Consider the following 12,391-nt stretch of genomic DNA (forward strand, 5'->3'; position numbering starts at 1 on the left):
AAAGGCTGGATGGTGCAATGATTACAAAAGAGAGAAAGAAGGTGTCGGCCCTACAAAGAGGAGCTTTGTGCAATGATCGAAACCAATAATGCTTTGGCAGTCCTACAGAAAGAAGAGAAGGCGACAAGGTGGAATGAGCTCAAGTTTATGGAGGATGAGAAGTGGACAGAAAAGTTGGTGGCACAAGCAAAGATGGTAAAAGAGGAGGAGCATAAGCTTGCACTTGAGGAGGAGAGGCTTGCAAAAGAGAAGAAGGTCAACGAGAATGCTATCATGTTCATGGACCCGAGCACAATGGATGCCATGGCAAGGAAGTGTTGGGAGCTCGCTCATGAGGAGATCTTAGCTCAAAAGGAGATCGGCCGTGGTGGTGGTGGTACCCGTGGGGGTTATGGTGCTAGACATGGAGGATATGGTGGTGGCCACGATGGTGATGGTGATGGACATGGAGGAGATGGTGGTGGTCGTGGGGTGATGGTGGTGGCGGTGAGCATGAAAGCGCTTGAGTTTGTGTTGTATGCACTATAAAGGGCTCGGTCCACGACATGATACATTCTATGTTATGATTTTTTGGATCAAACTTGATCGATGTGGTGGCTTTCGGATGAACTATGCATGTTTTAATTTGAATTGCTAGATTGCATGAACTATATGCATGTTTATGGTTAATTTATTGTGTATGTTGAGTTTGAACTATTCATATGATTGATGAAATACCGTGCAATTGTTTGAAATGTATGGGCCATCAGATAGATGAATTAGTCAATAAACATTTAGTGCTTGCGCCGCTAAACCACATACCCCCTTCCTTGGCAAGGTTTCCTAAATTAGCTTAGGTCTGGTGCAAGTCTTGTTGAGTATGTCATGTGCTTGCTATAAAAAATTTGCTACAGAGGCCAACTTGTACGATGACGCTTCAAGACGTTACTATGTCGATTACTACAACATCGATGAATAGTGGGAGATGTCGGGTGGTTGCCCGAGACCTTGTGGGGTGGGATCGTTTGTTTTTCCTTTCAGATTCTCTAGGCATTTGCATCTTGTATGTATTCAGACTTAATTTCCTCGCTTTCCACTATGTAATGGATGTTATGTAAGCCACGTGGCTTTTTGGATGTAATAATTTGGATCTTCCTACTTATCTATATTTTTCTTCCTCATAGATGATTTTATAATGATTACCAACAATCTAATACCATGTACCGTTTAACCATGTGTGCATGGTTGAAGTTATATGATACAGACAGGTGTGAGATGCGCCTCTATTCTAGGATTGGCAGCAACACGCTAAATTGGAATAGTTTTGCATCTGGGGCCTTACATGGTGTCCCTTCTAAAATATGGGGAAGATGCCATCCTTTTCATGGAACATTATTTAGAAAAATTTGCAAGTATGAAGCTTATGTTTGTTCTTTTTCAACAAGTCACAAATGAGTCGTGATTTTCGACAAAGTTGAGTCATGTGCATGCATGTCTTTTTTATGGATTTTTTTGATGTCTGGACATAATTTTTAAAATATCACTCATTTACCCGACTATAATACCACTTGTTAGAATAGCAAGCACACTGTGATCTATTGAGGAACAGAAAGCAACCACATGATTTGTGAACCGGTTCGACAAACAAGCATGACTATGGTGCTCCCAATCCACATTGCTACCACCACAAAACTTGGCCACCGAGCATCGGCTCCCCATTGACTGCTTTGGTGATTAGTTCAGGAAGGTCCCCTGCAATAGAATCATGGCGGGGTTTAGAGAGATGGCCAGGGGCGACAAGGCGAGAATGATAGCGTCGCCGACCACGGTTGGCAGGTACATGCGGTTGGTTGGTGGTACATACAAGGGTGTCGTTCGTTAGAGGAGGAACAAGCAGGAGGAGGAAGATGTCCCATCCGTTAGATTTCAACTCAAAAGCGAAGAAAATCGACTGAAATTTCGGCACAAATAGGCGACCCCGTATTAAACACTAGAGATTTGATTGAAGATACTTGAGATGTTGGACACACACATATACTCTGATGATCTTATGCCACCAGAGAACTAATGGAAGCTAAGTACACAAACTTGGATAAGCAAAACAGAGATACAAAGAAAGAAAAGAGAAGATACAGCCTCGGATGAAATCATCGGGCCTGACTATTTGCGTACCCACAAATGAGTACCTACATCAACCTCGCAAGATTTTAGAACTGCTGCCACGAAGTGTAGGTGCCACCGAACCACCAGTTGTACGGCACAACATTGTTAGCCGTGACGACCCGGCCGTCATCGGTCTGTACCTTGAAGGACAGGCTCTGGCCGTTGAGGTAAGCATTGCTCTGCCAGCTGGCACCCCAGTTCCTGCTCATTATCATCCAGTCAGTCTTGGACCCCTTGATCCACATTTGGGACACCACGCCGCTGCCGCCGACATTTGCCACCGTCACCAGCTCAAAGTAGTCGTTCCCATTGATGGTGAACCTCATGCCCCCACTCCTCTGGCATGGAACCCTCCTATAGTTGACGGGGACAATGCCGGCTTGGTAGACGGCGATGGTCTCCCATGCGGGCTGTGACATGTCGAAGTGGTGCCGCGGCGGGTTGCACCATCCGCCGTTGTCGCTGGCCAGGGCATAGTTCGGCGGGCAGAAGTTGGTGGCCGTGATGGTGATGGACGTGCCCTGTTTGCACGACTGCGTCTTGCTTGCGTCGCAGGTGATGGTGAAGCACATGCCGCACGACGCGCCGTTATTGAAGAGCGCTGTGCTCAAGGCAGCGGAATTAACCCCGTACCCGGCATTGTACAAGTTCCCGTACCCGCACGCACCACCTGCATTTTTGTGTAAAGTTGCATCCGGTTAGTAAAAGAAGATCCAGAATGTGCGACATCCAAATGATCCATGCAACTCAGCTACAAAAGAAACCTTACCCATGGTGTCCGAAGCGTCGCTGCCACCGTAGAATGTAGCAAATGCAGGCATCCATTGAGCAACGGAGGTCTTGAATGCAAAGGCCAACAAGGTGGTGAGAAGAAGCAGAGAAGGAGTCTCCATTTCAATTTCAGAGTACTCGAGGTTTTTGTCTTGTGCTTTGCAATGGTAATGGCGTCCCTATTTATAGTGTTCAGATCATCAGAGCTTGCGTGTTGGATGCTAATAATTGTAAGCTTGATTGATTATGAAGATTTTCTATGTGATAACTTTTGTTAGGATTGGTCAGCATAGGAATTATTGGGATGAACATGCCTTGATTTGCTCAGGATGGCCGTTGGCTCTTGATGGTCAAGACTTAAGACACGGATACGCGAATTAAACAGCATCATACCCATGTGCCGTTTTTCCGTAGCAAATTATAGGAGGCACTGCTTTGAAGGTCTCTTAGTGGATGGGATGTCTTGTATTGTGACGAAGTATGAATTTCTAGAAGGCCGGCCGGCAACAGACGTATGATCTTTATCAGAAAAACAAAGTAAAAACTGACTTGTGATGTTATTCAGTGAACTTTGTGAAGTGGAATAACGTTGTCCTTTAAACTTTATCAATTCAGTAATGCAAGCGTGACGATTTGTTAGACCGTGAAGCAAAATCATTCTTTTAACGCTACTCAGTTGTTTCCAATAATCAAATGATTTAGTTTGTAACTTAGGAGGATGCGATGGGGATGAATCTCAGATTTCATTTGGAGTTCGAACAATAGAATGAATGTTCAAACTCTGAACTGCTAGCACGCCATTGCTTACACTGCAACCATTTTGGAGTACAATTTGTGAGCATACCTGACAGTCCGACGCTAATCAGTAATCACTAATACTCTCCGTGTGTGAACGCTATTGTAGCATGTCAGGTACATATGGATTGATCGTGCAGACAATCCATAGTCAACCACATAACCACCGCGCCCTTCAGTTAGAACATGCATCTCAGCCTAACAAAGTCTTGGGTAATCATTTTTTTAGCCCAAAAGTCTTGGGTAATCATGTGCGGGTACATTTTAATCCACCGATAACCAATCAGGCATGTGATAATTTGCACTTGCTTAATCCAGAAAAATTACGCACATGGGTCCGCCAATATGGCAATAACACAAGTACACACCTAGTGAGGATTTTTGGCTCCCGAGCTCCATGGAGATCATATTTCTGAACAATCAAAAATCTTATTTTCAAGTTTCAGAATTCTGAAAGAAACACACGTACATAAGGATGTATACTGCATTGGTGTAAATTTTCATGATGAAAATACGTTTTTTATGAGCTACGCAAAAAAATGATGAACTTTTATTGTGAACAGTATATGTGCTAGAAATACAGGATTTCTCTATGGGTCCACTTATTCTTTTTTTTTCAAAATTTGGATTTAATAAACTCTTTTTACAAAGGAAATCCTAAAAAAGTATTTTTAGATCAAGTAAAAAATACAGTTGGTCATATAATGGTGGTTATATAGATATTTTCTATACTAGGGTCTTTACCCTCGGTATAAGAGGGTTAACCGAACTAACGGAGTTTTTTTGTTTTAGTATATCTCGGACATAAACATATTGCATCAGTAAACTTGACAAATATTTAGTATGCATTCCTATGTGTATGTGTATTTATTTTCAGATTATTTTTTAAATTTGAAATTTTGGTTTCTTAAATTCTGCCTCCATGGAGCTCGGGATCCATTAGCAATTTTTGGTACACACAATGCTAAGGAATTATGTTATGAGCGTGTTCAAATTGCAGGCATGTGTCTGTGGTAATCTGGCAGGAATGTTACCACGGTATTGGTGGAGCGTAGAGAATAACGAAAAAAAATATAACTTGGTTTGCTTGGGACAGATGATTCTCCCTAAATCCCGGTGTGCATGGGTTTCAGAGATATAAGGTTATTTTAACCATGCTTTACTGGCTAGGTAGGCATGGAGCCTTATGGACAATCCTGATGGTGCATCAAAATGTTGCATAATGGTGATTTATTCTCAATCACCGACGAGTGGGTTTAATCGACAGGCAAGGATTCATTGTGTTTTATCACTTGCTCCGCACAGTCACCCACTTGCGACACCTAAGGCCCAATAAGACCAAATACTTTTTGGTCGCCGATTTCTCACAGGAGCAGACACCCAATCTATGTAGCAATCTGTGGGGTTGGCATCGAAAGCTGAGGCGGGATTGCCAAAAAATCCAAATGCTAGAAACGTTGAATCTTCAAATATGACGGCCGAAAATGCTAATGGTCTAAGGGGCGGGGAGACTCCCAAAATTTTAGTGTTTCGAAATGTGCTCGATTATTGAAGGCAAAATATTACCGCAAATGGAAACTTGACAGGTATTATTTTTACTGGAAATGTATTTGCGGTTTGGCAGGGTATAGAAGATGGGCCGGAACTATTGAAGAGAGGCCTTGTTTGGCAAGTTCGCATTAGAAAAAGATTAAAGTTTGGCCGGACCGTGGATCCAACATGACACCGTCTCGTCGCCCGGTCGCAATGAAAGGTCATTGTAGGTTCAATATGTTGCATGGAATATTGAGGGTCGCCGGCAATTTTATTTGCCACCTGATGTTGAATCAAAGAACAACGCAAGGGGATACAATGATTTTACAGCTTTTCCCTTACAAGCGTGGTAGATTCTCGATGACCATGCATGACACGGTTATATTCTGGACCCCAATATATATTTCTCTATATTTTCCTTTCAGTTTCAACAGGGACAGAACAATAATGTTCTTACGTTATCCTATTCATACTCTGAACAATATTGATCATACAATAAGAATATATGTATTTTTCTCTCCTTTGGATATGTTGCAGTACCCCTATGGCCCTACCCTTCATAATCCCACCACCATTGCTAGAAAAAGGGAAGTATGATTGGTTCCTCACTCGATTAGATGACAACAGAAAACTAATGATTATTTGCGCATATGAGCCGCCAATGTTATATTGTAAAAAACCCACTCCGTAAAAGCAACGTGAAATACATGACTATCCGAGAAATGACCGTCACATATTTGAGCAGGATCCCGACTTGTTGGGGACCTTCGGGATTTTTAGATTGGAGGCCTGTAAATAGGCACACTTCAATCTCTCTGTTTCTCTAACTCAATTATCCGATTAACCATAATATCACCCATTGCAAGGATCCTGATGGGAGAGGGGCTCTATTTGCTAGGGACAATTGTGTGTACACGACGAACCCTTGGTTTATGTAATCACCAGTCCCTGATTATCGACAACACAACTTCAGTCGAAAGAAGGTGAAAATGTAAAAGACATCAGGATTAATATTAGGCAATGATGTGGTTCAAGCCTTCAAGTTGATACATAATGAGCTGTAGACTCGGCGATGGATCATGTGTTGTAGATACATGTCTTATTTGTATGGTTGCTAAACTAGTAGATTTTGAAGGATAAACATCATGGTGTGGTTGAACAACTAGCAGACTTTGATGCTTGGTGTATAAGTTGTTAAACTTCCTTATGAACTTTCATGTCTCGTGGTTAACGTCAGTAGTAGTCACTAGCCAGTGTGCATTTGTTTCGAACTGCGTTGTATGGGTTAAATGTGGGCATTACCATTCTCCAATGTATACAATCGTGGTGAGGTTTAAAGAGATGGGCAGGGGTGGCAAGGCGTGCACGATAGTGCCGCCGGCCACGGTTGATAGGTACATGTGGTTGGTTGGCGGTATATACAAGTATGCCATTGGTTATAGGAGGAAGATGTCCTAGCCGTTGGATTTCAACCCAAAAGAAAAGAAAACCAACTGAAATTTAGGCACAAATAGGCGACCCCGGATTAAACACTAAAGATTTGATTGAAAATAAATTACTCTTGAGATGTTGGGCACACACATATAATCTGATGATCTTATGCCACAAAAGAATTAATGGAAGCTAAGTACACAAATTTGGATAAGCAAAACAGAGATACAAAGAAAGAAAAGAGAAGATACAGCCTCGGATGAAATCATCGGGCCTGACTATTTGAGTACCCACGGATGAGTACCTACATCAACCTCGCAAGATATTAGAACTGTTGCCACGAAGTGTAGGTCCCACTGAACCACCAGTTGTACGGCGCAACATTGTCGGCCGTCACGACCCGGCCGTCGTCGGTCTGTACCTTGAAGGTCAGGCTCTGGCCGTTGAGGTAAGCATTGCTCTGCCAGCTGGCACCCCAGTTCCTGCTCATTACCATCCAGTCAGTCTTGGACCCCTTGATCCACATTTGGGACACCACGCCGCTGCCGCCGACATTTGCCACCGTCACGAGCTCAAAGTAGTTGTTCCCATTGATGGTGAACCTCATGCCCCCACTCCTCTGGCATGGAACCCTCCTATAGTTGACGGGCACAATGCCGGCTTGGTAGACGGCGATGGTCTCCCACACAGGCTGCGACATGTCAAAGTGCTGTCGCGGTGGGTTGCACCATCCACCATTGTCGCTGGCCAGGGCATAGTTGGGCGGGCAGAAGTTGGTGGCCGTGATGGTGATAGACGTGCCCTGTTTGCACGACTGTGTCTTGCTTGCGTCACAGGTGATGGTGAAGCACATGCCGCAAGAGGCGCCATTGTTGAAGAGCGCTGTGCTCAAAGCAGCTGAATTAACCCCGTACCCAGCATTGTACAAGTTCCCGTACCCGCACGCACCACCTGCATTTTTGTGTAAGTTGCATCCGCTTAGTAAAAGAAGATCCAGGATGTGTGACAACCAAATAATGCATGCAACTCAGCTGCAAAGGAAACTTTACCCATGGTGTCCGAAGCGTCGCTGCCACCGTAGAATGTTGCAAATGCAGGCGTCCATTGAGCAACGGAGGCCTTGAATGCAAAGGCCAACAAGGTGGTGGAAAGAAGCAGAGAAGGACTCTCCATTTCAATTTCAGAGTACGCCTACTAGCAAGTAATGTAGCAAGGTAGCCAAGTCCTCAAGGTTTTTGTCTTGTGCTTTGCAATGGTAATGGCGTCCCTATTTATAGTATTCAGATCATCAGAGCTTGCGTGTTGGTTGCTAATAATTGTAAGCTTAATTGATTATGGAGATTTTCTATGTGATGAGTTTTGTTAGGATTGATCAGCATAACCATTATTGAGATGAACATGCCTTGATTTGCTTATTAGGATGGCGTTGGCTCTTGACGGTTAAGACTTACACGGGTACGCGGATTAAACAGCATCATACCCATGTGCCGTTTTCCCTAGCAAATTGCAGGAGGCATTGCTTTCAAGTTCTCTTAGTGGATGGGGTCTTGTATTCCGGCGAAGCATGAACTTCTAGTAGGCCGGCCGGCCGGCAGACAGGATCTTTATCGGAAAACAAGAAGTAAAGACAGACTTGTGATGTTATTCAGTTGTGCCGATGAAATGGCAAGATATCTGAACTTGTGAAGAGGATTGTGACCTTGTCCTTTCAAGTTTATCATAATTCAACTATACCAGCGTGACGATCTGTTTGGCAGTGAACGAAAATCATTTCTTTAACACTATTCAGTTTTTCCGATTGATCAATCCTCGTTGGAGTTATAACACTAGAAAATGTTCAATCTCTGAACTGCTAGCACGTCATTGCTTACACTGCAACCATTTTGGAGTACATCATGTGTGAACGCTATTGTAGCATGTCAGTTGTACATAGGTAGATTAATCGTGTAGACAATACATAGTCAACCCCATAACTACCGTGCCCTTCAGTTAGAACATACATGCATGTCAGCCTAACAAAGTCTTGGGTAATCATGCGCAAGTACTCCCTCCGTCTAGATGTATAAGTCACCTTACGAAAATCAAATAATCCCAAAACACTTATGCACGATACATTAACTCTTTCCTTGTTTCTTATTTCATGACTTATCAACCAATAAGATATGTGGGCCATACATGCTTTGAATGACTTGAGACTACCAAACATGACATGCGGTGGTTAGTTCATTGCATGAGCAAAAAAACATTAAGTTCTCTCAATCCCCCCCCCCCCCCCCCCCCCGCGCCTTGGTTGCGGTGCACAATCTAAGATGACTTATACACCTAGACGGAGGGAGTACATTTTAATTCACCGGTCAATCATGCATGTCATAATTTGGACCTGCTTAATCCAGAAAAATAATGCACCTGCTAAGTTAAATCTGAAAAAAATACTCACTGTATACTGCATTGGTGTAAATTTTCATGACGAAAATACATTTTTTAAGTGTGGTACACAAAACAAATCACGGACTATTATAATGAACAGTAAATATGATAGACACGTGGTTATTATTTTTGCAGCTCACATAAAACTTATTCACCGAATGAAAAAACACCCAAGCCCCCATGTCGTCCGCTCGGGCGACGCGGACGGCGACTAGGGTTCCTCCGCGCGCCGCCTCCCCTCCCACCTCCATCTCTCGCCGCCACCCGAGGAGAACGTCGTCCAAGGTCATGCAAACACCGATGACGGTGGCGGTGGGGCCTCGGTTGCTCTGTCCCGTGAGGACTCTGGAACCACCGGCGACGGCCCTGGATCTGGCAAGGCGACAATGCCTCGGCAGGCGGTGGTCGCGGGTGGTTCTGGCCGGTGCTCTCGACCACTCGGGTGGTGCGACGCCGGTGAGGAGTTGGTTGCGGCGTGGTGCTCCTTCTTCTCGCCAAATTGGAGGTTCGGCCCCCTTCCTTTTTTGACAGTTGAAACAGTAGGGGAGGTCCCTTAGGGCATCTCCAACGACAACCTGTAAATTTCCTCCTGCATCCGTCCGTGGACGCGGGGGGGGGGGGGGGGGGGGAGTCCGCGTACATGACACGGGAGGCCGCCATCGAACCATAGTCGCATACATTTCAAAGTCTTTTTCAACAAATCGGAGGGAACTCGTGCATACATGGTCGGATTTCGTATGAACATGCCGGATTTCATACAAACACGACGGATTTTCATTACATTTTGAACATTTAGAACAAAAAAAGACCCGGTCCTAAACCTATCCTACGGCGGCGGCGCTCGGTGTCCAAGCCGTTGTCATTCTCCATCCGTCATCTTCATGAGCACTGGCGATAAGACCCGTGAAGTGAAGGTGCGGTATCCCGCGAGAAAGAGTAGAACACGGGAGACGGACCGGCCCACGTGGGACATAAGGCCCTACCGCCTCCCGTGGCCTACTCATCCTCAGAGGAGTGTGTGACCTGTCCATCGCCGGTGGACGTGAGGTCCACGATGGAAATGGTGGCGCTGGCGCTGTCGTCGTCCCACCGGGCCGCCTGATAGTTCGTCGGCGACGCGTAGGAGGCGCAGCTGGCGTTGTTCTCCTCCGCGATCGCGTGCATTTGCGCCTCCGCCGCTGTCGCTTCCTGGCAAGCAGTGACTTGAGCGCGGACGGCATCGTAGATGGCACACTGCTCCGCGATGAAGTTGGGTTCGCCGCGGCCATGTCCGCCATGGCCTCCTCGCTACAAATGAGTAGCTACATGTGATTGGCAGCTACATGCGGTTGGTTGGCAATACATACAAGTGTGTCGTTGGTTAGAGGAGGAAGAAGCGGGAGGTGGAAGATGTCATATCCGTTGGATTTCAACCCAAAAGCGAAGAAAATCGACTAAAATTTAGGCACAAAAGGCAACCCTGTATTAAACACTCGAGATTTGATTGAAGATAAATTACTCTTGAGATGTTGAGCGCACACATATAATCTAATGATCTTATGCCACAAGAGAATTAATGGAAACTAAGTACACAAACTTGGACAAGCAAACCAGAGTTACAAAGAAATAAAAGAGGAGATACAGCCTCGGATGAAATCATCGGGCCTAGCTATTTGAGTACCCACAGATGAGTACCTACATCAACCTCGCAAGATGTTAGAACTGCTGCCACGAAGTGTAGGTGCCACCGAACCACCAGTTGTACGGCGCAACATTGTCGGCCATGACGACCCGGCCGTCGTCGGTCTGTACCTTGAAGGAAAGGCTCTGGCCGTTGAGGTAAGCATTGCTCTGCCAGCTGGCACCCCAGTTCCTGCTCATTACCATCCAGTCAGTCTTGGACCCCTTGATCCACATTTGGGACACCACGCCGCTGCCGCCGACATTTGCCACCGTCACGAGCTCAAAGTAGTCGTTCCCGTTGATGGTGAACCTCATGCCCCCACTCCTCTGGCATGGAACCCTCCTGTAGTTGACGGGCACAATGCCGGCTTGGTAGACGGCGATGGTTTCCCACGCGGGCTGCGACATGTCAAAGTGCTGCCGCGGCAGGTTGCACCATCCACCGTTGTCGCTGGCCAGGGCGTAGTTGGGCGGGCAGAAGTTGGTGGCCGTGATGGTGATGGACGTGCCCTGTTTACACGATTGTGTCTTGCTTGCGTCACATGTGATGGTGAAGCACATGCCGCACGACGCGCCGTTGTTGAAGAGCGCCGTGCTCAACGCAACTGAATTAACCCCGTACCCGGCATTGTACAAGTTCCCGTACCCGCACGCACCACCTGCATTTTTGGGTAAGTTGCATCCGCTTAGTAAAAGAAGATCCAGAATGTGTGACATCCAAATAATGCATGCAACTCAGCTGCAAAAGAAACCTTACCCATGGTGTCCGAAGCGTCGCTGCCACCGTAGAATGTAGCAAATGCAGGCGTCCACTGAGCAACGGAGGCCTTGAATGCAAAGGCCAACAAGGTGATGTTAAGAAGCATAGAAGGAGTCTCCGTTTCAATTTCAGAGTACGCCTAGTAAGTAATGTAGCAAGGCAGGCAAGTCTCCGCGGCTACTGGCACAGAGTTAGCCGATGCTTATTCCTCAGATACCGTCATTGTTTCTTCTCCGAGAAAAGAAGTTGACGACCCGTAGGCCTTCCACCTCCACGCGGCATTGCTCCGTCAGGCTTTCGCCCATTGCGGAAAATTCCCCACTGCTGCCTCCCGTAGGAGTCTGGGCCGTGTCTCAGTCCCAGTGTGGCTGATCATCCTCTCGGACCAGCTACTGATCATCGCCTTGGTAAGCTATTACCTCACCAACTAGCTAATCAGACGCGAGCCCCTCCTTGGGCGGATTTCTCCTTTTGCTCCTCAGCCTACGGGGTATTAGCAACCGTTTCCAGTTGTTGTTCCCCTCCCAAGGGCAGGTTCTTACGCGTTACTCACCCGTTCGCCACTGGAAACACCACTTCCCGTTCGACTTGCATGTGTTAAGCATGCCGCCAGCGTTCATCCTGAGCCAGGATCGAACTCTCCATGAGATTCATAGTTGCAGAGGTTTTTGTCTTGTGCTTTGCAATGGTAATGGCGTCCCTATTTATAGTGTTCATATCATCAGAGCTTTTGTGCTGGTTGCTAATAATTGTAAGCTTGATTGATGATGGAGATTTTCTATGTGATGATTTTTGTTAGGATTGGTCAGCATAACAATTATTGGGATGAACATGCCATGATTTGCTCGGGATGGCCGTTGGCTCTTGACA

The 12,391-nt window shown here is 45.9% G+C and overlaps 3 protein-coding genes across 3 annotated transcripts; all 3 read right to left on the reverse strand.

Annotated features, from left to right (window-relative positions):
• Nucleotides 1-1,960: 1,960 nt before the first annotated feature.
• On the reverse strand, nucleotides 1,961-3,055 carry LOC123074841 (expansin-A8). Its single transcript, XM_044497576.1, has 2 exons — nucleotides 2,912-3,055; nucleotides 1,961-2,812 (listed from the first exon to the last, which is right to left on the reverse strand). The coding sequence occupies exons 1-2, from the start codon at nucleotides 3,033-3,035 to the stop codon at nucleotides 2,187-2,189; spliced, it is 750 nt and encodes a 249-aa protein (XP_044353511.1). The 5' UTR covers nucleotides 3,036-3,055; the 3' UTR covers nucleotides 1,961-2,186.
• A 3,910-nt stretch (nucleotides 3,056-6,965) lies between these two features.
• On the reverse strand, nucleotides 6,966-7,907 carry LOC123074842 (expansin-A8). The gene is made up of 2 exons (XM_044497577.1): nucleotides 7,722-7,907; nucleotides 6,966-7,623 (listed from the first exon to the last, which is right to left on the reverse strand). The coding sequence occupies exons 1-2, from the start codon at nucleotides 7,843-7,845 to the stop codon at nucleotides 6,998-7,000; spliced, it is 750 nt and encodes a 249-aa protein (XP_044353512.1). The 5' UTR covers nucleotides 7,846-7,907; the 3' UTR covers nucleotides 6,966-6,997.
• A 2,887-nt stretch (nucleotides 7,908-10,794) lies between these two features.
• LOC123074843 (expansin-A8-like) lies at nucleotides 10,795-11,782 on the reverse strand. Its single transcript, XM_044497578.1, has 2 exons — nucleotides 11,519-11,782; nucleotides 10,795-11,420 (listed from the first exon to the last, which is right to left on the reverse strand). The coding sequence occupies exons 1-2, from the start codon at nucleotides 11,625-11,627 to the stop codon at nucleotides 10,795-10,797; spliced, it is 735 nt and encodes a 244-aa protein (XP_044353513.1). The 5' UTR covers nucleotides 11,628-11,782.
• Between the last annotated feature and the right edge of the window lie 609 nt (nucleotides 11,783-12,391).

The sequence above is a fragment of the Triticum aestivum genome, chromosome 3D (genome assembly GCF_018294505.1).
Source record: "Triticum aestivum cultivar Chinese Spring chromosome 3D, IWGSC CS RefSeq v2.1, whole genome shotgun sequence".
Lineage (NCBI taxonomy): Eukaryota > Viridiplantae > Streptophyta > Magnoliopsida > Poales > Poaceae > Triticum > Triticum aestivum.